The sequence below is a fragment of the Aristolochia californica genome, unplaced genomic scaffold (genome assembly GCF_029961685.1).
Source record: "Aristolochia californica isolate CCGP_79_NKW_82.1479 unplaced genomic scaffold, dmAriCali1.0.hap1 SCAF_16, whole genome shotgun sequence".
Lineage (NCBI taxonomy): Eukaryota > Viridiplantae > Streptophyta > Magnoliopsida > Piperales > Aristolochiaceae > Aristolochia > Aristolochia californica.
The window spans coordinates 16,307,659-16,333,975 of NW_027181837.1; the positions used below are offsets into that span (position 1 = coordinate 16,307,659).

At 37.7% G+C, this 26,317-nt stretch overlaps 3 protein-coding genes across 6 annotated transcripts; 1 reads left to right on the forward strand and 2 right to left on the reverse strand.

Moving 5' to 3' along the window:
* Positions 1–384: 384 nt before the first annotated feature.
* Positions 385–4,317, forward strand: LOC137953227 (lactoylglutathione lyase). The gene is made up of 9 exons (XM_068800512.1): positions 385–494; positions 1,864–1,990; positions 2,091–2,215; positions 2,682–2,746; positions 2,838–3,050; positions 3,169–3,216; positions 3,343–3,450; positions 3,532–3,684; positions 4,028–4,317. The coding sequence occupies exons 2-9, from the start codon at positions 1,884–1,886 to the stop codon at positions 4,076–4,078; spliced, it is 870 nt and encodes a 289-aa protein (XP_068656613.1). The 5' UTR covers positions 385–494; positions 1,864–1,883; the 3' UTR covers positions 4,079–4,317.
* Positions 4,318–4,398: 81 nt separating this feature from the next.
* LOC137953226 (arogenate dehydratase 2) lies at positions 4,399–9,840 on the reverse strand. Its single transcript, XM_068800511.1, has 11 exons — positions 9,230–9,840; positions 7,897–7,964; positions 7,696–7,788; positions 7,417–7,617; positions 7,233–7,313; positions 7,045–7,140; positions 6,854–6,931; positions 6,674–6,763; positions 6,539–6,606; positions 6,269–6,350; positions 4,399–4,758 (listed from the first exon to the last, which is right to left on the reverse strand). Exons 1-11 carry the CDS (start codon positions 9,525–9,527, stop codon positions 4,702–4,704), a joined length of 1,212 nt encoding a protein of 403 aa, XP_068656612.1. The 5' UTR covers positions 9,528–9,840; the 3' UTR covers positions 4,399–4,701.
* A 1,201-nt stretch (positions 9,841–11,041) lies between these two features.
* On the reverse strand, positions 11,042–25,520 carry LOC137953094 (probable tetraacyldisaccharide 4'-kinase, mitochondrial). 4 transcript variants are annotated; one of them, XR_011112341.1, is made up of 10 exons: positions 25,273–25,520; positions 25,073–25,196; positions 24,167–24,361; positions 23,232–23,381; positions 21,746–21,955; positions 18,712–18,786; positions 12,500–12,559; positions 12,096–12,176; positions 11,672–11,853; positions 11,456–11,543 (listed from the first exon to the last, which is right to left on the reverse strand). XR_011112341.1 is itself a non-coding variant. In XM_068800312.1 (9 exons), the coding sequence occupies exons 1-9, from the start codon at positions 25,434–25,436 to the stop codon at positions 11,385–11,387; spliced, it is 1,218 nt and encodes a 405-aa protein (XP_068656413.1). In that variant the 5' UTR covers positions 25,437–25,520; the 3' UTR covers positions 11,042–11,384. The 4 variants fall into 4 exon arrangements, 3 of the variants coding, with proteins under 3 accessions (XP_068656413.1, XP_068656414.1, XP_068656415.1); XM_068800312.1 differs by lacking the exon at positions 11,672–11,853 and having other exon boundaries at positions 11,042–11,543; XM_068800314.1 differs by lacking the exon at positions 11,456–11,543 and having other exon boundaries at positions 11,569–11,853.
* Between the last annotated feature and the right edge of the window lie 797 nt (positions 25,521–26,317).

Consider the following 26,317-nt stretch of genomic DNA (forward strand, 5'->3'; position numbering starts at 1 on the left):
GAGAGGATAAAACATATTAAGGTAGATTATCATTTTATTAGCGACGGCGTGATGAAAGGGATCATAACTACTCCACGTGTCAGGTCGGTAAAAAAACTATCAAACTTAAAAGGTGAGTCTATTTTATAGATACGGAATAGCTGAGTCCGAGATTCGATTCGATAAACAGATACCGTTGAGGCTGCACACGTGTACACGCCTCAATTGATCCTCCTAAGAAAAGAAGCTTTCAAAAAGCTAACCATTGTAAGCCATAACTTTAAGAACACGTGGGACCCTGACTTCTCCCACGTGTGTGGTTACGACAAAACGTGCGTGTCACAAGTTTTAAAATTTGAACGGCCGTGTTTAATTAATCTAATTACGGTACGAAAATCCTTACCTCTCTCTCTATTATACAAAGCTCGAAACCGCTCTGTTCCCCTGTCGACTTCTGGGCTCTTCGAAATCTGATTGTTTCGACTCTGGAGGGTTCTCAAGCACTGCCAGCCGCGGTGAGCTCTCTACACTCTCTTCCTTTTGTATCTATCGAATAGCTGGTTCCGAGTTTATGATGAACTTTACCTATTACTAATGGAACATTTCATTTGACTTTTTTTTTTTTTTTTTTTACTACTGTGAGTTAGTTCTCCCGATGATGATTTCCAGTAAGGCTGCTTAAAGGGTAAAGCTTAGATTTTAACGCGGATCAATTGGTCTCTTTTTGTGCCTCAAAGGAAATGATCTCTTTCTAGTTAGGGTAATTTTATTATTTTATTTTTAATTTTTGCGATAGTTCAGTTTCAGTGCTTCGATCCGGTTCCTCTTTAGTAAAACTCCAGCCAGTTTTAGAATGTTCTAGTGGCCTGTCAGACAATTTTTATACAAATATGAGTCGCCTTGGTACAACTTTTAGTTGTAAGCTTACAAATTATGTCCTTTGTGATTTGCTTGAACATTTTGTGGTTTATCTAGCGTATAGAAATTTGATAATAACATGAAGTAGAGTTCGTGTGTGCGTGTGTGTGTGTGTGTTTTAGAATGCCTGTTGAGGCATCCTTGTCTCAAAGTGTATCTAATTTCATAAAAAATTCGCCTATAGAAGTGAGTCTTTCTCCTCAAGGATGAGAACTAGCGAGGTTAAGGCAAGTACTGCTTGGCTATTCTCTGCTGAATAAATGGATTTAATCCTTCAAATTGTTATAGGTTTTTAGCTGAGTCGGTCATAGCATCCTGAGGTTTTGATAAGACCAGGTTATCCTTTCCATCTGATTTGGTTTTCTAAGTATAGGTTTCAATCAGAAAGGCTCTTTCTTTTTCATTAGTGTTTATTTGAAGAAAAGAACAAGGTCCATCAAGATGGACCTCTTATTGCCTCATTCTTCTCCATTATGATTCTGTTCCAAATTGCAGTTACCTGGATCTATATAACTCAGGTTTGTTGACTGATATTACTGGAAATTGAGTGGGCAGTACTGGTGTGTTCTGATACCATAATCATTACAACTGGAGAACTGCCATAAAGATTGAAATTTTTAATAAATAAGTAACTTGGGTGAGCTAGGTCTGGGAGGGCACAGGGTTCTAAAGTTCGCGAAATTGGCATGAGTGGGAAGTCATATATTATAATAGAAGGTAATAATTCTCCCTTCCTTCATTACAAGACTTCTCAAGTCTAAAACAGGTAAAATGGTGCATAAGGTTCCGTTGAACTATATTTAGCAAGCAATTTTCCAAAGTGAACTACTAAATTATCCTTCAGTGACAATCTGTGTTGGTTCATTCTTTGCTGGTTCCTAAATACTGGATCTTGCTTGCTGCGTAAATTCGTCTTCATCGAGTAATTTTAGCAATTGATTCTTATTTGAATGTGTATGGAAACAGAGATTCCACTTATTTGAGAGATGGCTACTGGGACAGAAGCAGAAAATGTACTAGAGTGGGCTCAAAAAGACAAGCGTCGGATGCTTCATGCTGTTTATCGAGTTGGTGATCTGGATCGAACTATAAAGTATGTTTTTTGAAATAGAGATACTCCCCAGGCTACTTATATAAGTGGGGCTTCATGTTGACAGATCACTCTTGCTAATTTGGGTCTTTAATGTTGTCAGGTTTTACACTGAAGGCTTTGGAATGAAGCTTCTGAGAAAAAGAGACATTCCTGAAGAGAAATATTCAAACGCCTTTCTTGGTTTTGGGCCTGAGGAGACAAATTTTGTGGTAGAGTTGACCTATAGTATGTCTAAAACTCTATATGCTTATTCCTCTCACCTGCCTTCTGTTAGAATTGTTTTGTTCTATAGAGAACTGCACCTGGGCAAGCAGATTACTGGAGTGATCTTGTTTTATGGACTACAAATACGTGAGGTTTGGCACCGAATTGTTCAAATGGCCTTGGTGTTAAGTGGTTATGGATTCTAAATGTCATTAAACAGATTACCTCTCATATTTCTTGTGTGAAAAGAGATGGTTATGGTGTGATTGTGAACGATCGTAGTTCCTTGTTAACAATACAACTCCATACCTTATTTACCAGGGATGTTTGGTTTTGTCTCTCCAGATCAGTTGATAATTAGCTGTAACTAGCAGTTTGGTTGCCCCCATTATATGAAACTCACCAAAGCCAATGCGCTATATGATATTTAATGTTTTGTGATATATTTTCTTTTGGCATGATAGAGGTTTTTATTTATGACCCACAGATTATGGAGTGGATAAGTACGATATTGGAACCGGCTTTGGACATTTTGCAATAGCAAGTGAAGATGTGGGTAACATATTGAACTATGATCAATTTATGATGTGAATTTTAGGATGTTTTAAAATTTTGAGCTAAATGATCTTTTATTTCATTCTAGATTTATAAATTGGTCGAGAACATACGGGCAAAGGGTGGTAAGGTCACACGTGAACCAGGTCCAGTTAAGGGTGGTACAACTGTCATTGCTTTTGTGGAGGATCCAGATGGTTATCTATTTGAGCTTATCCAAAGGGGTCCCACACCTGAACCCCTATGCCAAGTTATGCTCCGTGTGGGTGATCTTGATCGATCTATCAAGTTCTATGAAAAGGTACCTCTTCCCTTCATGTCCATGTATGGCTCCTTCTATGTTTAAATATCTTAAACAACTACCAATTGAATATTTTGAGTCAACCTTGTTGAGTAGTCCTCATGCTCTTTTCACACAGGCCTGTGGAATGAAGTTACTGAGGAAAAAGGATGTTCCTGAATACAAGGTAAACATTTCGAGACGATGCTTGGCAAATTTGTAATCTTGAGGTGCCAAAATATGTTTTTTATGAGTGCAGGTTAATATTTATGTTCTGTTTTGTTAATCTTTCCTGTGTTACATGAATTTTCAGTACACCATTGCTATGTTGGGTTATGCTCCTGAGCAGGAGACAACAGTGGTGGAGTTGACTTATAATTATGGTGTGACTGAGTATACTAAGGGAAATGCTTATGCACAGGTTTGATATCATAATAATCATTTATTAAAAAAATTCTTTATCAAAGAGCATACTAATTTCTTACTCTACTTGTGTTTGTAGATTGCTATTGGTACAGAAGATGTGTATAAAAGTGCTGAAGCGGTAAATCTGGTTACCCAAGAGCTTGGAGGAAAAATAACACGACAGCCTGGACCAATTCCTGGAATCAACACCAAAATTACATCCTTCCTTGACCCAGATGGATGGAAAGTGGTGAGTGTTTCATTCTTTGTACGTCATTGTCCACAAAGATTATCGTCTTCTCTATGGTCTTTCAATATGTGCTTTGCACCCTGTTTGGGGTATTGCCACAGAAAATATGAGTTAGATATATGGTAGCTAGTTCGTAGTTCTTATCATTGTTGGACTTTTCATGACATTCTCAATGATCCTGGTGGTGTTGATTCATTCAAATTTATCTCACATTGTTGCAGCCGCAACTTACTTTCAATGGCTTGCTTCCTAGTATTGGCTGATAAGTTGACAGGTTTTGATGTTTTTTAACTTGGCCATAGATAAGCTTTTAAAATTATTTTCAATTATTGTTCACTTGCAGGTCTTGGTCGATAATGCCGATTTCCTCAAGGAGTTTGAGAAGGAAGACTAAGAATCCATAGGAAATATACATTTCACAGTGATATTAGCTATTTAATGTTAAAAAGTTTGTTAGAAGTGTTGTCAAACAGATTAGTTTTGGTATGCTGTGCATGTGGGGAACTACTGTTATCCGTTCATCTTAAATGCCGGAGCAGTATATGACATTATTACAGGTTGTGATGTCATTACTAGCCCTTTTTCAGGACGAGGGGATTTTCTAATGTGACTAATCGAGCATCTTTTTTATCATTTCACTGTGATATATTACTCCAAGTACAGATACGGAGGCGAATGTCAATCGCTTCTTGTGAAGAAAGACAAAAATGAACATTCAGAAAAAAAGGCTCAACCTTGCCTTATTTTTATAGTTTTCTCATCTTCAGTTGATAGGAGAGTTGATAGGAGAGTAACTACTGCAAGTAGCTGTGTACAAATGAGAAGTATATGGCACTAAAGACGCTATTAGATCACTATAAGATGCCAATTCTACAGTAATTGCAGATCCCACAAAAAAAACTTACACAAAGAGGTTCTGAGAAATTGAACATGTATTGTGGAGATCGCAAATGCTCCCTTCGATGGGATCTTCCTTGATTGCATGTCTTGAAGAATGATGCATACGAACAGACCAAACTAAAGAGCTGAATCCAATGGATAGCTCCCAAGAACACGAAGAAATGTTGCAAATTCCTGCATGATGTGGATTTGTCAAGAAAAGCTTATTTACAGAAGAACAGTGAATCACTAGGAAAATCCAAGGTTAGTTTAACACAGAAAAGAGATGAAAGACGACTAGATGTATCGGGTTGTACAATAAAACAGCAACCATTAATAGATAAAGCAAATACTTTAAAACATCAAGAAGATATACCACACTACTCAAGTAAATTTGATGGAAATATATGATTTCCAGAGTTTTGTTGTGACACATGATTGTCAGAAATTTTGGCTTTGAATGGTTGATTTTTAGAACTACAGTAGAGTGACCCTCTCGAGGACATCTTAACTCATAAGCTCTATTGGTAGCATTTCGAACAGGGTCAGCAAAGAAAGACGAGAGATAAGCCACAACAGAGACAATTGGCTCAAAGACCATCTGATGATAGAGGCCATGATCACACTTTGTGGTCCCAAATGCCACCTGCTTGCTTAAAAGAGTATAATGCTGTTTAAAACCATATGAAATCTCAGAAAATTGACTATCTCTCAAATATTAAATGTAGTTTGGACATGTCTGTTGAAAAATAAAGAGGGGCAACACTAATGACTTTTCGATTGAGAATATATTTCCACAGATAAATTGTCATTCAAAAACTTTCGGGTCCAAGAGAGAGGCTTGGCCAAAGGAAATCTAGACATGTTCTAAGGAGGTATTCCTAAAACTGGAACAGCTCCACATGTCACATTTCAAAAGTAACAAGTAGAAAACAGAATTGGTTGATAATGATAAGGACACCACAACATACATCTAATCAACATAAACTTGCTTAAGCAGACTTGGGCCTTTGGTTTCACATGGGAGGTTTCTACTGTGAAGTCTCAACAGGTATAAAGGGGTGTGTGTCTGTGATGAATAACACCACAACTTACATCTTTTCAACATAAGTTTGCATAAAGCAGACTTGGGCCTTTGGCTCAGTGATCACATAAGAGGGTTTCTAGTGTGAAGTCTCAGGTTCAAGTCTCAACAGGGATAAAGGTATTTTTTTGTGTGTGTGTTTGTGTAATAAACATTCAAAAAAAAAAAACAAATTTGCATAAGCAAACACCAAAATGTTTATTGCAAATACATAAATGAAAGACTAGTTATGCTTGGTAGTATTGAGAAGTTGCAAAAATTTAATGCAAGGTGGGTGCTGCAGGTTTATATTAGCATGATGAGGGAGTGAGTTATTGTCACCTATCTAGTAGGACAGAGCTTCATAGAATTTACCTCTCAACATTCACAATTAAATGCTCCTCAAATTAGTTTTGTATTTTAAAAAACAAAAGCATTTAGGAAGCTAAAATTGGGCATCTAAACAATGAAATTTTTTTGCATACATCCCACGCCTAATTCATCCTAATGTATTTCCTTCAGCATCTTAGCAAATGTCTTAGGCAAAATGAAGAAAGAGAAGTAACCAGAATGGTTAATATCTATTAAATTACTTGATGGATACAAGCAATTTTAATTGGGTCAAAATAATAAAAAATAAACCTGGAGATTGCCCAGAGCGTTCTGTGCACGCGGGTCGGCCATAGATGCCTCAAAATCAATATAGAAAAGATAGTCAAAGTACCTGTTTTTACAGAAAAAAAGGTAATATTTAGAGCCCAAACAATAGTTTATATTGGACACTTGGTAATGAGTTTGAACAAAAATTTTAATCTGCAAGCTTGTTTCATTGATTAGATTCAGATACCAGACAAAAAAAAAAGCACTAATATAGATATGAATTGCACATTACAAAGACACAATATTGCTCACTTTGCACACCCATTGTTAGAGTCATCAACAACCCTCAAAGGCCTCTTTCTTTGAGGTCTACTTTCAATCTGCAAAATTTGGCAGTAATCAGAACTTGGGCAAGTCAAAGTCCAAATAAATTTTCTTAACAAATACCTTTGTCAAATTAATATTCCTCAAAGAAAATACAGCCAAGGCTTTGAATAGTACTCCAGGTCCTTCTTCCAAGGTGAAGACAATGCTTGTCTACACATTTGAAGAAGAATAGTTTTTACCTTGAATATATCACAATATAAAAATAATTGATGAAAGACAATGCAGAACAAGATACAATACCTTAAAAGGCTTATCATTTCTTGGAATTATAGGCTCTCTAGCCAGGATGAGGAAACGAGTAACATTTTCAGAGTCGTCCTGTCATATTCATGATTGTTTTCATTATTCATTTCTGTGAAAAAAATATAATAATCCTGATGCCACTAGCGATATCCAGTATCGAAGCTTTCAGAATTACATAAAATACTTGCCTGGATTCCTTCAGCAAGTACATTAAGCCCATATATCTCTGCAGCTCGAGCACTAGCAATTGCCCCAGTATCTCTGAGAGCATTGGAAGCAATAAACTGGCCCAATAAAGTCAGTATTTAGAACATTTAGAATATTTTTAATAAAGAAATTCACTATCAAGTTCAAGAGAACTGTGAAGGGCATAAACCTGAGCAGCCCGAGCAGTGTCATCCACACTTTCTCTAATAAATCCAAACTTGCTCAATGTCATCTCACATTGAGCAAGTGCCTGCAAGAAAACCCAACCTAATGTAAGGCTCAGATTTCCTCCAACTAAAAACAAAAAAGTAAGAAAGAAATCTGCATCAAGATAGAAACGAAAGAAAATCCACCTGGGGATGGCTTAAAACAATTTTTAGCTCCTCCTTTCTGACGCCTGGCAATCCTAAAAGACAGTAATGAACAGCTAACTGCACCTCTCCCACAATGTGAAGTCTATGACGAAGGAGTAAATCATAGTTTCGATGAATGCTTCCACCCAAAGAATTTTCAATAGGAAGAACAGCTTTGTCAACAAGCCAAAGTTCCACAGCCTGCAGACTGCGATATTAGGACACTGAAGTAGAAAAACCTAAAAGTTCCTTCATAAGTACATAAACATAATATTGAACCTTGAATGCTGCTTCAAACTGCTCACAAGGAACAGCCTCACACTGTGGATATGCTTTGAGAGCTGCAGCCTCACTGTATGCACCTGGGACTCCCTGCAAGAGCTAAAAGAGCAATGTGAATAATAAGCATGTCACAGATAATGTGACAATTTAATCTTAACTTGGAATTTCAAAACAAAAACTCCCTCAATAACGTGAGACCTGATAAGCTACACGGAAATGGGAAGCATTGGTAGGAGACACAGAAAGATCTGCCACAGACAGGGGTCCTACATTCATATAAAAAATGGTACAAAAAAATGAATATCAGTTTTAAAATGTATAAGCATAAAAGAGGCAATAAAAATTACTTATGAAGCCACTGTAATAGAAAAAAAAAAGAATACAAAACAATTAAGTTTATAATAATGATGGTTCAGAAACCTCTACTTCGCAACCTCTAAAGAGTACATAATTGAAGTCAACCTCAACATCAACTAACACAAAGTATGAGTGCGGTCTACACAGCAGGGTAGGCCACAGGTAATGAAGAGGCAGAGAAGAGAAGCAATATTTCTGAACAATGGTCCAACAAAATTTGAATGTCTAATGATATCCAAAGGCCACATACAGCATGAGGATACTACAATTTTTCATGGCACACAACAATCAAAGAATTAGAACAATCCAACTCTACTTGAAAATCAAATACTGTAGCTTCTTCCTCTTATGCTTTTCTTTTTATATATTATGAATTTTATTACTATCAATTTTCAACACAAAGGGTTCGATATCTTTATTTATAGCGTTAAGGGGTTGCTTGACTTCCTTTGAACAACTAGAACCCAGGCCTTCACTACAAATCTTCAAATCTTGTCAAAGAAAAGCACTTATGCATATCCTTCATAGTTAGCACAGTGTTGATGTTTGGCATGACCACAATGATTAGCTGGTATTCTCAGCTGATAAATGTCTGAGATGATAAGAGATATTGCAGGTTGCAATCACAAACATTTTCTTTCTCAAAAAAAAAAAAAAAAAAAATCATTAAAAAATATTCAAATAAGTAACACAATGTACCGGTACAGTAGAGAATATGGCCTTCACAGTGCTTTTGATTGGAGGATTATAAGTAGAATAAACTGCCAACGGATGGAAAAAAATGAGAAGAAACATTAAGATCATGAAAAGAGGAGCATGCCAGCTTACTCAGTGTACATCAAAGGTAGGCGTCTAGGCGAGGATCTTCACTATAGGTTAGAACAGTAGAATACATAGAGACACCACGAAGGAAAAAGCAAGATATAGGACAACAGGCACGTTGTATTCATAAAAGAGCCACTAAGATTCTCAAAGAGAAACAATGATCCCAACTGAGGTGAAGATAGCAAGGAAGAACGGCATTTGAAGACAGATCCTGAGTAACGTGTTTTATATTTGAGCAAACGCCTACTAGACTAACCAAAAAAACAAATTAACACGAGATATAACCAGTTAAGCAAAACCCACAAAGGACGAAAGTAAAGAACCGAATAAGAACCAAAGTTGCACGTACTAGGAAGAGAGATAAGATCCGTCTGCGACTTTCCCAACACTTCAGCGGCCGTCAGCCGCTGCAATTCCACAGACGCCTTGGAATGAGGAGACGAGGAGTTCTCGTCTTCAAGAGGCACCGCAGGCTGCGCGACTTGTCTCGCACCGACAGTACAACAAACACATTTCCCTCTCCCAAACTCCCCCGCCTCCCACTTAAAATCCGCCGGCACCCCCCAATGCCTGGCGCGGACAGATTCGGATGTTGAGGAATGAAAACGGAGGGAGCCCCAGGAACCGACGACTCTTGTGAGAGCCATTTCAGACGCAAAAAAGGTATCAAGAAATCTGAGAAAGACAATTTGGAAGCATCGTATTTCTGGTAGAAACTCGGCGTGCAGCGCCAATGTTGGGGTAGGAGGTGAGCGATACGTTCCCCTGAGAAATGAAACAAAGAAGGGGTGGTTTTATAGAGACAGGAAGATGGGTTCTACGAAATCTTCACTGGTTTTTCATTGGCTGGGTTCAGGGGAGAGACTGCAAAGAGGGAAGCCTCCGTGTCTCCCATACCAAATCTCAGATATTCTAATTGTAAGTAGTTGGGATACTTCTGAGGCATTTATGAATTCTACCTTCTAGATATGCTTTTGATGTTGGAAATCAAAGGCTCTGTCTCCCTTTTTTTTTTTTATAAATATCATCCCTTCGCCCTGATTAGTATAAATAGGAACCTCTTATCTCAATTTATCATGTTGTTGTGATCAAGATTTTGCCCCTTCCAAATCTAGTAAACAAAAAGAAAAAGGACTTCAATCTATGTTGTATAATCTCAATTCTGTAGTTTACACTAGAAGCTACAAAGTGATTGGATTGCAGTAGCTTGGATTCTGTAGTTTCTGCACCATTGCTTCTAACAGCAACATCTCTCTCTACCCTGTTTTTTCTGAACAACCCAGATCAATGAGAATCAAAATATCATTTCACATGATATATAAATCAATTGGAAGGAGAAGTTTTTCTCTGTTATGGGGGACCCAAATGCAAATGCAACTTGGTATGAACTGGACTAAGAAAGCACTGGCTTGCTTGACCATAAGAAATTCTAGAAGTTAAACTTTCTGGCTAACATACGTGTTTGACACTTAACTTTGACATGTAGAGGACGTAACAGTAGTACTGAATCTAGATGCTCGCAAGTTCTAAGAAGAATCTTTTTGTTCTTATGAGACTAATCAACGTTACTAACACAGTAAAAGCTGTTAAAATTGATTCTAAGTTAACGGAATCTGACTGCATTCTAGTATTAAACTTATTCAGTTGAAATTTAATGAAAATACTTATATTATTATTAATAAAATAATAATATTTATTTATTTATTTAATGATTTTTAATATTATATTAAATTACTAATTTAAAAGAGATAATTAAGATATAGTAAAAATAAAAATTTGATCAAATTTGTTTAAGTATTCTATTTTTTATAATTAATTATTTTTATTTTACTTTGTAATTATTATATTAATTTAGATTAAACAAAAAAATATTTTATTTTATTAATAAAATACCTTAATTATTTTCATGAATTTTAATAGTATATTAAATTACTAATTTAAAAGTGATAATTTAGATATTATCTAGACATTATAAAAGTAACCATATTTGTTTAAGTATATTATTTTTAAGTAAAATTAAATAAAATTATCTTAATAAAGTTAAATCTATAAGATTATTTTATTAATATATTTATTCTCCACTTTCAGACTATCCTTTAGATCCTTTAATGTAATTACATTCTTTTTAAGGCGAATCGTCAACCCAAATGTGCAGCTCGTGAATACCCAAACCATCCAAATTCCAAATGTCAAATATTTGTCACTGTCAATCGTCCCCATCCAGTGAGACTCCGCAAAGTTCCAATTAATATGACCAAGCACAGGGACAGCCTATCAACTGCGAGGAGCTATAGAAAGCCTCAACAAAGTCGTCTCTTTTTTAAGCTCAAAAGTATGTAGTTGCGATCATGCAGGTGCCTCACGTTGTGATAGGATCTTTGGAGCAGTGTTCAACACTGACTATCAAGGATCTTAAAGCCACTCACTCTTTGCTGACATGACCAGTGTTTTTAAATGCTGCGATCCGCAATCAGATGAAAGTCAAATTATAAATTTTCAGGAAGTTAGTCCTGTTCACGTACATCATCCATCATGGTCTTTAGCAAATGCTTGAAGCTGTCCTCAGTTTCTCTCTCAGAAGGCATGATTTCCAACGCAGAACTAAGCACTAGAACTTGATACTTATCCAGCTCCTTCAGAATGTCTGGATCACGATAATAGTCCTGTCACAGAGCCATGGATGTTAGGAAGTGTAATAGTCATTACATTAATCGGTAAAGAAACTTCTCTCCTCCTCGACTCCACATGATCACTGTAGTAGATAGAGCACATGTCGGGAGCAGGAACCCACCAGTTGAAAACTCCTGCTGGGGGAAAATCAAGCTCTGAGAATTATCTAGCTATACAACCCAGGTTCTCAGAAAAGGTTTCGATGATTCAATCCCAGCCTATCAGGAGTCAGATTGGTCGATCGTCCAAAGCGAGACACGATTCACCATGATCTGTTGCAGTGGGTTCAAGAGACTACTGGTGCTGCATTACCGATATTCTTACATTAATAATTAACCTAAGAATAACCCGAGGCACTACATGCATGTTCTTCATGAATTCCCAGTCCAGAAAACTGTCTCATGTCCAAAAATAATAACCAAGGATATGGATTCAACCTCATTTACCAAAACAGAAACTAAAGAATGTGGCAAACATTTTTGTGCTTTGACTTGAAAAAAAATGGACCAACATCTTGGAAACTCCAAAAAGTGTAATGGTATTACCTTCTCTGTCACAGCAACAATGGGTTTGGCACAAAATTTATCACTCAGTTCTGCAAGTTTCTCTTTTATCATTGCAATATCCTATACTAACAAGAAATAATCATTATTAGACTTGAAAATCTGACACATAGCTCAGAGCAGACAGCTAAGAAACGTTTTGCAATTTAATGCTCAACTTGATAAGTGGAAGGTTAAATTTTATTGAAGCCAAATTTAAGATCCTTCACAAACTTTTGTTCATTTGGAAGTAGCTAAACAAGGCTGTTCATCTTTCCTCCCTCTTGATGAAAGAATTGGAAAGAGATGAAGTTTTTCATCTAATCTTCCTCCTGCACAAGCTTCCATAGGAGCAACCAAGCATGGTGAAATCATGAAACTCTAAGCCTCAAAACAGAAATTCTCACCTTCTTCTGAATAAAATGATGATCACTGAAGTCAATCCTATCAACATATTCTGCCCCAATCTGTACCAAATTAAAACCATTATTAAAAACTAGAAGCTAGCATGCAATCCAATTTCTTCTCAGGAAGAGTCACAGAAAAAAAATATAGACAAATCACTAAGAACCCTGAAAACTGTTATGCTTGTTAAAGACAAAGAAATGACAAACACAGATTAAATTGGAAGAGGAACATGTCATTGGAAAACTGGCAAATATATTGGTTGCTATTTATAATTTATAATAGGATATTACTAAACTTGCCAATTATTTGCGATTTTTTTTCCAAAAGCAAACAAAAGGGGAGCAACAGCAGGCATATGCATTAAAGATATCTAGGAAATTATACTATACCATGAAAAGGAAACACTGCCATCGGTAGACAAGAAATAAATAAGATTCATACAATATTATTATACTCATGATAGGTGGAAAGATAACCACACAAAATGGCAATCATTCCTCCACTGAAATTTGATCCCTATATTGCTCACCAACCAACTACATGTGATATCAGATGCACAAACAATTCAAAGTAGAAGAACACTAAGATCAAGTCTCTTTGGTGTATGAGAAAACCACTTAATATAATATTTCAAATCTTGCCCAAGTCCAAAGCAGCACAATGATGAACATCATCATTGTCATCAAAACCTTGTACCAACTGATGCGGTACGAGCGTCGGATTGTTGCAATGAAGAGGTTTGGAGAAAACAAAGAAGGAGAAGAAGAGGAAGAAAGGAAGAGAAAAATGAAGCAGAAAATAAATGGAAGAGGAAGAAAAGTCTTAATTCAATCAATAATACTCAATGACATGCATAACGGGTTTAAATAGCTACCTGAAATCCTAGAACATTTCAAAATGACCAAAATATCCTTGATAATAAAATTTCCCCTAAACACCAAAATACTCTTAAACAAATAAAATAATTACTTCTGAGGACAATACAAAATAAAATAAAAATTAATATGTCCTAAACGCTTCTCTCCCTAACCGCAATGTACTGGGTCATGTCGTAGCCCCGTCAATTCTCCCGAGCTGGGAAAAACTCGACCATGTCGAGTCAAACTCCTACTGACTCTGGTAGTACTCGAACAAATCAGGATCCAACTGCTATAGTGTATCCCTGGTAATCCATGTGTAGTTAGAATCTGGTCCCCCTGTCCATCGCACTAGGAAACATTGAACCACGCCCCTCCTAGTAAAAATAACTTGTTCATCCAAAATAACATCAATATGTTCTTTATGTGTTGGTGCTACGAGTAGTGGAATAGGATCCAAGGAATTATTAAGCGAGGAAGGAGGGAGTGTGTCAGGCGATGGGGTGGAGCCAGAAGGTGAAAAAAAGGGGTCATCCAAAATGTAGGGGTAGCCCCTATATGTCATCAAACCTTCAACGTTAAAAATGGAGCTAATGCCCAACTTTGATGGCAAATCCACAACACAAGCATTTTGACCAACCCTTTTCAGCACTTTAAAAGGTCTTGCAATACGAGATTGCAACTTCCGAGTGGGTCCAATAGGAAACCGCTCAGACCTAATCCAAATCATGACATAGTCACCCACGTTACATTTTTTATGACGTTTATGTATATCGGCCCGAAATTTGTATTGGGAATTACTTGTTTGGAGTCATTTAGCAATTTCAACATGTAAGTCTTGAATTCTACGTGCAAATTCTGTAGCAGACTCCAAAACCCTAGCATGAGGTGACACAGGTATGAGATCTAATGGTTTCCTAGACTAATAACCATGGACAACCTGGAATGGGCTCATGCCGATGGACTTGTTGACTGAGTGATTGTAAGCAAACAATGCTATTGGGAGAACAGATTCCAAGAGCGGTGGTGCTCTCCTACGAGGCAGCGAAGGAGATTTCCCAAGCTCTGATTGACAACTTCGGTTTGACCATTGGTTTTAGGGTGGTAGGAAGTGGAAACTTTCAATTTAGTACCCATAAAATGCCAGAGCGTTTTCCAAAAACAGCTCATAAAACGGACATCCCAATTAGATACAATGGTCTGAGGAAGACCATATAACTTGATGATCTAGTCAAAGAAAAGTTGAGCGATTTTTGAAGCATAGGAGTTTTAGTGCAAGGGATTAAATATACTATCTTGGAAAAGCGGTTTACTACAACGCAAGAGTCATGCTTTCGAAAAGTACGCGGGAGGCCTAAAACGAAGTCTATGCTGAAGTCTTACTAGGGCCATGTAGGGATTGGTACGAGAATATACAACCCAATGTTTTGTTTGGTGTGTTTGGCTAATTGGCATGTCCTACACTGTCCTACTAGCTTGGCCACATACCTTTTTAAACTAGGCCAATAAAATCGAGACTTTACCTTCATGATGGTCTTATTGCACCCAAAATGTCCCCCCAGTCCCCCTGCACGAGTTTTCCAAATTAAGAAGTCTCTGATAGACGTATGGGGAACGCATAGCTTATTGGACCAAAATAGATAATCGCCCTGGATCTGGTAATCCTCAATGGTACAATGTGGTCTCTCTCGCAGCTCAGTATAAATGCTCCCAAAGTCAGGACATGAGGGGTACTCGTCTATGAACTTCTCAAATCCAGTAACCTGAATGCTCATGGCATACAACAAGCTTATTCTACAACTTAGAGCATCAACCACCTTATTTTCACCGCCTGATTTATGCTTCAGGACAAAGGAGTATTCCTGTAGGTACTTGACCCACCGGCCATACCTGCGATTAAGTTTCTTTTGGGAGTTGAGATAGCAAAAGGCCTCGTGGTCTGAGTATAGGACAATTCTTGTCAAGTAGGTAGTGACGCCAGTAACGTAGGGCTGGAACGACCGCGTAGAACTCCTTATCATAGGTTGACTACTTTTGTGTGGCCATTAAGTTTTTCACTGAAATACGCAACGAGATGTCGTTCTTGACTAAGTACGCCTCCTATGCTTGTGCCTGATGTGTCGCATTCTACCTCAAACACCTTGGAGAAGTCAACTAATCTCATAACAGGTGCCTCGGTCATGTGCTTCTTGATTTCTTGAAAAGCACGAAAGGTAGCTTTCGACCACGAAAACTCTTCTTTCTTCATGCAATCCGTGATCGGGGACATGATGGTGTTAAATCCCTTAATAAATCATCGAAAGAAAGTAGCAAGACCATGGAAACTGTGAACCTCGTGGAGAGTAGATGGTCATACAAACAGGGTCTGCCCAAAATGATGTGACCCACATCCCTGGTAATGACATCACACTAGATGTGTTCCTTGTAGTCAAGGAATTGAATAGGAACCAGACACCTGCCCTCAACTGAAATGGAAGTGTTGTCGACCCACGAAACTCGATAGGGCATGAGATGTGGAACTGTTGTCAGGCCAAGGTGGGCAACAGTGCGGGATAAAACAACATTGATGCAACTGCCGCTATCAATGATGACCTTGCAACCCTTATCTCCATACTTGATGCAAGTGCGAAAGATGGTAATTCAACGCCAGTCATCAGACTCCTTGAGCTGAGTTAACGCACATCAGACAACATTCAATAAGTTAACGGGAGTGTGAGCAAGCCTGACACAATTTGCGGTGGTTGTGTTTTCCTCACCTGTCTCATCTAGGAGATCAAAGTTGGCGGGTTCAGGCTCGTACTCCACATTTTCCTGGTCTTCCTGTGGGTACTCCCGATCCTCGACACTTATGACATTGAATCCTCGAGTTGAATTTTGACAATTCTTTTCCAGCCCCTAATGGAGGGGTGTCCAGATTGTGACTCAGTCTTTGAGGGGGAGCTCCTAAAATTGACTTTCCTGAGACTTGAGGACTGATGGTGGAAGACCTAAAAGATATTGTGCCAATGTCTAACCCTCGTGTGGGTGTAAATTTGGAGGCTAACTCGTAATTATGTGCAAGGGTGTAAGCATACTCCATGGTGGCAACACCCCGAAGCATCATCTCTCATTTAAGGTCGTCATTTAGGCCCTTTTGGAACCCACTTAAAGTGATGACCTCGTATGCCATAATAGAACACCGTATTCGGAACTCATCAAATTGAGCAAAGTACTTGGCATTTATTCCCTTGCCTAATATTGTGCCACTGATCTAGAAGGGTGCTCCTATAGGAAGGGGAAAGGTATTTTGTCTGGAGCTTGATTTTCATTTCCTCCCAGTGAGTAATAGGAAGCTCGCGTCTTCTCGCGATATCCCTTTCAACATTTCCCAGAAAAGTTGAGTGGTGCATGTCAATTTCATTTTCGCAAACATAACTTTTCTATCCTCAGATAGGTCGTACCACTTGAAAAACTGGTCCATTTCACGAACCCATGTGGAGAATACCCAGGGGTCTAAGCGACCATCGAATGTAGGGGTCTCAACCTTTATATGTTTCAGCATTTTGTCTTCAGGTTCCTCATGGCGGGGAATATAGGTTGTGTGGTTCCTAAGAGGAGAAAATATATGCGGGCGCAAATGAGCAAGCTCCTCATCCTCAGTGTCATAATCCTAGGTGACCCAACTCCCACATGACTTTTCCCTTTCGAGGTCTGAACCTCTAGGGCAATGAGCCTATCGTTGATGGTGCTTAATTGTTCTAGGATTTGCTTTAGTATGTCATCCTTATTTTCCACAATAGAAGATGAAGTGACACCTAACATGATACGACCACTACGTAATTGCTGGTACTAGTGGATCCTAGCAAGTAAAGCCCAAACAAACTCAATGCATGTTACAGTTAATTATTATTAACTTGACTGGTGACTATGCCAAGATTCAAATCAACAAAATAGCAAATTACTAGTGTAGATACCACTAAAATAAATAAATGATCAATCTTATGCAATGATGCAAATAGCACCGATGAGTTGGGCTCTAAAATTAACACTAAAGACTGATCACACACAGGTGCTACAATTACTCGAATAAGTTTTTTTTTTTTTTTTTTTTTTGCATAGGTCTCGAGGTCAAATTTGGCTCAAGGGGTCCTAATAATGAAAAAGCTAGCTACCAGCACAAAATAGATAGTTGATGCAATTTAAGACAAACAGTGAAATACCAAGGAGGAGTAGGAATGATGTCACCTTGTAAATCAATCTGGAACTGGCTGAATCGTCGAACGTCAAATAGGCATTGAGCTGGAGCCGAACAACAAGCAAGCAGATTTTTTTTTTGTACCCTCTTTTTTTCTAAACTCTTTTATTGAGTCACTAAATTTCACTCACACATGCAAAATTTGCACATGTGGGTGTTTCTCCTTCCTGAGCTTTTGTTTAGTCAGAAGCTTCTGATTAAACAGAAGCTCGATAGCAAGGGGAGAAGTTTCCTGTGATGGCAATGGTGATGACGGTGGTGACTAACAGCCCTCAGCGGCCCGGCTACATCGATGGCTTCTAGCAACGGTGATGGTGAACTTGATAGCAGTGGCTGCTAGGTTTTTTCTTCTGCGCGACGACTGGAAGATTCTAGGTGTCATCAACGAGGGGGAAAGGGAACGTCAGCAACGGAAAGAAGAGAGAGACTTCCCGTACCTAAAGGATTGGTGATCTGTCCAAGAGGGTTTCCGACGACGCAGTAGGCTTTGGCGAGGACAGGGAGCAAGCTTCGATGTTGGTTGCCGAGACAGAAAGCTGCATGTCGAAGAATTCTTCGGCTCTTATACCAAATTTGACGCGGTACGAGCATCGGATTATTGCAGTGAAGAGGTTTGGAGAAAATAAAGAAGGAGAAGAAGGAAGCAGAAAATCAGCTAGAGAGGAAGAAAAGTCTTAATTCAATCAATAATACTCAATTACATGCATAATGGGTTTAAAAAGCTATCCGAAACCCTATAATAATTCAAAATTACCAAAATACCCCTGATAGTAAAATTGCCCCTAAATACCAAAATACGTCTAAACAAATAAAATAGTTACTTCTAAGGACAATACAATATAAAATAACAATTAATTTGTCCTAAACGCTTCACTCCCCAACCACAATGTACTGGGTCTTGTCATAGTTTGATGCATCCGAGTATAGACTCGTGTAATCGCTGGTACACAAGAGATGTCCCCATCACCAACACAGCTTGGGAAAAGGGTGAAAAACCAAGGAAAAATTAATTAGTGACAGAACCATAACTCAACACACATTTCCCACATCTATTATTGGAATTACTTTTAAGTCTTCAACTGCAAATAATATAGCCTCAGGGGAATGATTTGACACATACAGTTTGTAACATAGAGGTGGAAAGAAGAAGAACCCATCTTATTAATTGATCTTGTAAGTCGTTCTCTGGATTTAACTGCACAACAACAAATGCCAAAAATCTGCTTTAAAAAAGCAATCATAACAACCATATGATTATCCCACAAATAGTTCATCATAAAAAAATTAAACAAATAGTTTTATCCAGCCACTTTTTCCATCAGAATTTGGATGCTAAGACTCGAGGGGTTGGTATGCTTCTTCAAAGAGCCACTCATTCACCTAACAAGTCGCAACGGTAAAGCAATAGTTTGATAAATTTCCCCAAACACCATGATGCAAAACAAGTTGTGTTGTTTAATTTGATGATACTGATCGTAGAGTTTAGGATAGAAATAGAGAAGGAGAGGAAGAATAGAGACGAAGAAGAGAGGAGAGTAGAGAGGGAGAAGAGGAAGAACGGAAGAGAGGAAACAGTAAGGGAGGAAAAATTCTCAATTCATCAATAAAGATAAACAAAATAAAATAAAATAAAAATGAATTATAAAAACAATTGATGCACGACAAGGTGCGTTGTTTAATTTGATGATACCAATCGTAGATTTTAGGATAGAAATAAAGAAGGAGAAGAAGAATAGATACAAAGAAGAGAGGAGAGTAGAGAGGGAGAAGAGGCAGAACGGGAAGAGAGGAAACAGGAAGGGAGAAAAAGGGAGAAAAAATAGAGAAGAAGAAAGAAGAATCGGGAATGAGAAATAGGAGAATTGAGAAGAAGAATTTAGAAGAAGAAGAATAGAGAAGAAAAATAAACTAAAATAAAATTGAAATTTAAAATTCAAAAATAGATAAATCTGATCAAATCCATTAAAATCAAGAAAGATAAACCAAAAATAAAATAAAATAAAAATAATTATACAAAAATGATTTCAATCATAATTAGTGGGTTGGGTTCACTGGGGCCCGATGTGCATGAGTCCCCACCAATCCCCTGGACTTAGGTCGCCATAGTTGCAAAGAATAGGCAACGCTCGGAAGGGCGATGAGTCGGCACCCGAGAAGGAGAGGTGATAGAGAAGGCTGAAGAAGGTGCATTCCCACAAGGAGGATCATGACTGCTACAGAGAGAAGGCAAAGAATGCATTCTGGTGAGATTCATAGGAATGGGAGAGTCACCTGGGTGCTTCAAACCGTCACAGAGACAAGCCATTGCTTTGTCATTCTTAAGAATATTGACGTACAATTTGCAGCAATCAGCATCTGTCATAGTGATGTCTCCTATACATAGTTGACGCAGGCCATCAACGGCAAGAGATCGTTGAGCAAGCAGTCGGAGAAGGAAGGGTTGGGCGATGGCGCCTGGCTCTTGGGTAGAGTGCATTGGGCTGTGGATAGGATAGCTACAAGAAGGAAGAAGACACTGAGAGACTTCGCCATTGTCGGAGAAGGAAAGAAGATTTCAGAGAAGATGGTGGGGACGGCATCGAAAGGTTTAGCAGGAAGGTGGACTAGTCGATTTTGCAACGACGATTGATGCGTGACAATACTGTTAAAGAATAGTCCCACATGGATTAGTGAGTGCAAAGATCTTGAGTTTATTAATTGGGAAAGAGTTTTCCTAAGTTGACTAGTCATTTTGGGATAAGCCTAAGACCCAACTTAACATGGTATTAGAGCGGGTACTCATATGTGGACCTACACCTAAATAATCCACTAGAGGACCTATACCTAAAACTATCCACTTGTAGAGCCACAAAAGAAGGCTTACACCTAAACTATCCACTTTTAGAGCCACAAAAGAGGGCCTACACCTAAAATTATCTACTTGTAGAGCCACAAAAAAAGACCAACACCTAAATTATCCACTTGTAGAGCCACAAAAGAGGGCCCACACGTGAGGGGGAGTGTTAAGGAATAGTGCCACATGGATTAGTGAGTGCAAAGATCTTGAGTTTATTAGTTGGAAAAAAGGTTTCCTAAGTAGGCTAGTCATTTTAGGAGTGGCATTGGACCCAACTTCACAGGGGCAATGGTGGGGAGGCTCAGACAGGTGCTCAACAGTGTCCAATGAGGGAAAGACAAGGCGGATGGTCAATTTGTTGTATGCCAACAGCGTCAAAAGCGTTGGAGGTCAGATGGCTGGAGATCAGGGTCAGTGACAGAAAAGTTGGCCGACCGAGGAAAAGTTTGTAGACTTCTCTATCGACGGTTGACGAATTCGCTTCTAGCCGGGATCTGATTTGTCAGGTTTGACGTGGACGACGAAGGCTGGAATCTCAAATGTTGTGTATTGCTGATACGAAAAAATTGTTCGATAGATCTTCACTCTGATACCAAATTGATGCGGGACAAGGTGCGTTGTTTAATTTGATGATGTCGATCGTAGAGTTTAGGATAGAAATAGAGAAGGAGAAGAAGAAGAAGAGAGGAGTGTAGAGAGGGAGAAGAGGAAGAACGGGAAGAGAGAAAACAATAAGGAAGGAAAGGGGAGAGAAAATGGAAGAAGAAGGAAGAATTGGGCATGAGAAATAGGATAATTGAGAAGAATAAAAAAAAGGAGGGAACGAGGGAGATACCAGAAATAGGGATTTTATTAATTCATCTTCAAAACTACTTTCAACATCATATTAAAACCTATAAATAACTAAAATTGAAATTTAAAATTCAAAATAGATAGCATCACTATCTAATCAAATCCAACAAAATCATGAAGGTTAAACAAAAATTAAATTAAATTTTAAAATTCAAAAATAGATAAGACCACTATCTAATCAAATCCAGTAAAATCAAGAAAGATCAACTAAAAATAAAATAAAAAAATAATTTCAATCATAATTAGTGGGTCCACTGGGGCCCGATGGGTATACTAGCGTCCCCACCACCCCACCTTTGTACAATTATAAAGTTATTTGTTTGCATTGCTCTTCTGCTAACACTATTCATCATTTATAGCTGGTCAGCTACTAAATGAACAAAATTTGTAGTTAAATAACAACTAAACAAAACATTTCTTGATATTACAGAAAGAGCAAGAAATAAAATAAAAACCAAAGGAATACCTTTCCTATTGCTTGTACAAATGAACTAGCACAACCAATTGCAGAAACACATAATACGACTGAATCTTGAACAGCTTGCAGCGGCAACTTGGTATCGGGTTTCTTGACATCGAAGAAGCAAAATGGCCGTAACTGACTTAAGAAAATGGGAAGGGTTTCTTTAATTTCTCGAATTGTTGATTTTACAGCTCTCAGTTCCTCATAAGAGACCTGCATTAGATGGACAAGAATCTCTGTGTAAATAGAAACTCAAAAACCTTGAAACAAGTTAAAAATGAAAGTCATATAATCTTTTATAAAGTCTCTGTCAACTCAATAGTCACCATCCACGTATTGAATGCAAAATGCATTAGAGCTTAAAATGACTTTAAACACTACATTTTTCTTGGACATTCCATAATCACCAATCTTGGAAGAATAGAGAATGAACAGAAGCAAGGCTATACAAACCAAACTTGACCTCAACCTCTTCCTTCCATAATCCATCTTACTGAGTAATAGTTTTTTTTTTTTTTTTGAAAAAGACTGATTAATAGTTCTACCAGTAAAGTGGTCCCATCAACCTGGTCTGCTTAAGTATTTACACTTACTGAGACTCTATTGTTAGAATTCAAAAGAGAAATTAAAAAAAGGCCAGAGCCAGGACTGGAAGTCATACAATTGACTCCCAAAAAAAAAAAAAAGATTGAAACACAGCGCCATTTAAACCATATAATAGATCATCAACTGTTAATCACCATGTAATACCAGGATATGTAAAATCATAGGGGAACAGATGTCATTTAAACTGTGTACAAGAAAATTCATTGACTTATTATGATTACATACAAGTCCAACCAATGTAGAGCCTGAACCACCTGAGCCAGCAGACTAGAGACAATTAAATTTATTATTCTTTTCCTCCTTTATGTTTCAAAAGAAACTAATAACAAACATCACCACTTGTCCTGCCATTCAGAAAAAAGAAAAAAATCGCTGCTTCTTTTGATATAAGCAAATTTCATTCAAAATACCACTATTATTTACAATTTTATGCAATACCATAGTTATCCACTCCGCATTCTTAAAGGGTAATTTAAAAAAAAAAACATGAAGTAATATCAATTTCAAGTTTGAACAATTATGGGATAAGAAAAGTGCCATAAGGTGTAGATGTATAGAGTCCAATGAGGGTGGACCAGAACAGTCATTCTAACAGAACATGGCTTCCTAGAAAAAGAACAGAAATAGCCCTGAGAAGACCAACAACTAGCATATTTACAAATTAAGAAGGTTAATGTGCATGGTTCAGAATCTATGATGGAAAAGAGAAACGGAAAGCAAATAGCATCCCCCTTGTGATGTCCAATTTGGTCTCCAAACCCTTTTTCTAAGTTTATATTATTATCTCCAGCATACTTGATGGAAGAAAAAAAAACACAGCTTGAACCGTGAAGATCTAATCAATCCCTATTATATGAATAAATTCAAAGTCAACTATACAAACCAGATTGGTGTGATGGATTACTGCAACATCTGCCCTTTCCAGTGCTGTCAAAGGTTCCCTCAGCGGACCACGTGGAAGCAAAGACTTATTTCCCCAAGGTGCCATTGCATTGACCATCACAATTTCTAGATCCCGAGACAAGCTCCAGTGCTGTTGGCCAATAAAAATAATTTAAGGTTAGCTATTTCCATTTGAAAAACCAGCATAGCATGGAGTCACGGTGAGTTATATATATATATATATATATATATATATATATATATATATATATATATATATATATATATTTTGAAATAGGTGGTGAGTTATATATTAGAGTATATAAAAATTCAGTTATCAATTTTGTACAAACTCATAAAAAGACAACTGGTTTTATAACTTACCTGAAATCGCAAGAATATGACATTCAATTGTAGCATGAAATGAAACAACAGAAGATAAGGATAAAAAAGTATCATCCATGGGGGAGATAATTCTCATAGATATCTTATACCAAACATAAAAGGAAACATCATAAGAAAGATGAGAGACAACAGTAAAAAGATTTTTGTCTTTCTATCATCATATAGATTTGTTTGGGGGGTCTCACGGCACAGCCTGGTGTAACATTATTTCTAAATTAAGTAACAGTAATCAGATAACAGACTTATGCAGATGAAACATGTGTGTCTTGGTTTAGGCATACCAGAAATATCATTACTTCATCTAACTGATAATCATGGTTCTGTGGAATGAAATCAAATGGTTATTAAAACCTGTAGGCATATGACATTTCAGGCTCAAGTAAAATGTAAAAAATGTATAAAACAGAAGATCGGAGCACTGAAAAATATCACCACAGGTGTGCTTAGCATTCATAAACTTTTGAACGAATCACTTATTATTTATATATTTCAAATGCAACATTCAAACATAAAAACATGTAAAGTTAGTACCTGCATCCCATCATCCAAAATTACGCAACCAATTTTATCCGCTTTGGAACTTTGACTACACTCCTGAGTCACATGACCATATTTACCAAAGAAAGAAGCAGCAGTAGCAGCCCTGTTTCCTCCTATTCCAATCTTTATAGATGTTCCGGCCAGGTGCCCCTGGAGCATCCTAGCTTCATCTCCACCAGCATATCCCTGCTTCAGATATTATTTGAAGAACTCCAATCACATAACCAGTTGCACAGTATTGCAGTAGTCCGCCAATTCAGAAGATGGTACCACATTAGGAACCAAGCTTAAAAAAATGAAAATCTGATCTATCAATTTTCAAGTTTTCAAAAGCCAGGATAATCACTCTGTGGTTTCCTATGAACTCCAATAAGAGACTAGCATGCTCTCAGAAGTAGGTGAAAATGTCTTGCATCTCATACAATATGTCTCACGTTTTGAAAAGTGCCAATGCAAGGCATAATTATCATTGTTTAATAATTTTTAGCCCGAGACAGGCTGTTAGTGCTTGATACGCTACATGCATCAGTTATTGGAGTTCCCGATACAATATTCATGAGACTTGAGAGGCCCATCCCTGGTTCTCAGATATACATCACTTTTTTCACGACAGAAACATGTCCAGGTTTCATTCGGGAGGATTGCTAAAAAATACCACCCCCGGTTCTCACCAAAATTATTTACCTAAATACAATAACAGAGGCATGACTACTAAGTCTCAGAAACATCTGTTCATAGCTCAAATGATCGTGCATTAATGTCTGCCATCTTTCTCGCACATAAGAATAAGCTACAGAAATGCATAAAAAAGCCACCCAATGACGAATAATAAACCAGAAAACAGTAGCAGAGATGCATGCAAAACGAAAGATAAGAGAACGGGGAATTAAAACGCACCCGAGTAAGTATGAGAGGCGAGATTCCAAGTTTGTCGAAGCACAGCGCAATGAATTCAACCATTGGGGTTTTCCCATTCCCCCCCCACGTCAAATTACCGACGCTAATAACCGGCACCGGCAACCTACAGAGGAGCCAAAGGGTAAATAGAAGTACTTTCAAGTTCCAAGTGCAACTAGGGAAAGAAATCATTATTTCACCTCCGTTTAGAAAAGATGCCCAAGTGATAGAGGCGCCCCCGGATGAAGAGAGAGAAAGAGTAAAGAGAGGAAGCGAAGGAGAGGAGAGGGAGTAGAGGAAAGTGAAGAGGAGAGGGTGTGCGAGTGTAGGCTATTTCACTGAGTAATCTTTTCAGTTTTTCCATTGAGAAAGACTCGAAGGTTCGAATATCATCACACAGCGTCCCAGAGCGGAAAGGCAACTCGTAGTAGAGCGGCAAACTGATACGCTGATGACTGTCAGACTGTTACTCAAATCCCCCGCTCACTTTTTTAATTATTAACTGCTTCTTTGTCTAAGAAAATGGAGAGAAAAGAAAATGAAGAAAAAAGAATTTGGAGAAAATTAAATGGGTCCTACACATTGACCAATCAACAAGAAATATGAGATTTTTATATTTTTTTTATACACTACAATTAAAACTAACTAACTACATCATAAATATGAGATATGTTGAAACTTAGGATTTCATGATGTATAATCACAGTAGAATAGGATAAAGGGGTAAGAAAAGAAGAAGAATCGTAGAGAGAAATTTTTAGGAGGAGGAGAGGAAGAGTGATGAATTTGGAGAAAAAAGAAGAAAGAATACCATAATGGACTTATCCAAACGTTTTCCCTTAAGTTGCATTTATAGATATCAAAAATACTAATATTATAAGAATACCCTTCACCGTAGTAAGAGTGAATAAGAAACATAAATCATAAACTAATTACATCAATATCATCTTTATGAGATGACTCTTTATTTACCATCATGCCACCATTGTGTGGGCATGTAGACTTTCTCCATGGTCTGTGGGCTTCAGCCCATTCTCCACACACTTGGACGTGTGGGCTTGGGCCCATTTTCCAACAAGATATACCCTAAAATTCAAGTTTAATTGATTGTACTTAACATTAGGGGCATGTATATAATCATGCTTATATTTCAAAGGTTCCTATTTTTAAACATTAATAGGAAATTTTGAATAATCATAGTAAATAAAATTATATATTTTATATTCAAAAACGTTAAATGAAGAA

Excerpts from the sequence above, each read along its gene's own strand:
- LOC137953094 (XM_068800312.1), bottom strand. The coding sequence starts at position 25,436 with ATGGAAAAACTGAAAAGATTACTCAGTGAAATAGCCTACACTCGCACA. Across the intron at positions 12,560-18,711 it reads CCACCTCTATGTTACAAACT|ATTGGGGCAGAATATGTTGA; the intron begins GTATGTGTCAAA and ends AATTTGGTACAG. Across the intron at positions 11,544-12,095 it reads TTGTTGCTGTGACAGAGAAG|GACTATTATCGTGATCCAGA; the intron begins GTAATACCATTA and ends GCTCTGTGACAG.
- LOC137953226 (XM_068800511.1), bottom strand. The coding sequence starts at position 9,527 with ATGGCTCTCACAAGAGTCGTCGGTTCCTGGGGCTCCCTCCGTTTTCAT. Across the intron at positions 7,141-7,232 it reads ACACTGCTCGGGCTGCTCAG|TTTATTGCTTCCAATGCTCT; the intron begins GTTTATGCCCTT and ends TTATTGGGCCAG. Across the intron at positions 6,932-7,044 it reads TACTTGCTGAAGGAATCCAG|GACGACTCTGAAAATGTTAC; the intron begins GCAAGTATTTTA and ends TGAATATGACAG.
- LOC137953227 (XM_068800512.1), top strand. The coding sequence starts at position 1,884 with ATGGCTACTGGGACAGAAGCAGAAAATGTACTAGAGTGGGCTCAAAAA. Across the intron at positions 1,991-2,090 it reads GATCTGGATCGAACTATAAA|GTTTTACACTGAAGGCTTTG; the intron begins GTATGTTTTTTG and ends TAATGTTGTCAG. Across the intron at positions 3,451-3,531 it reads AGGGAAATGCTTATGCACAG|ATTGCTATTGGTACAGAAGA; the intron begins GTTTGATATCAT and ends TTGTGTTTGTAG.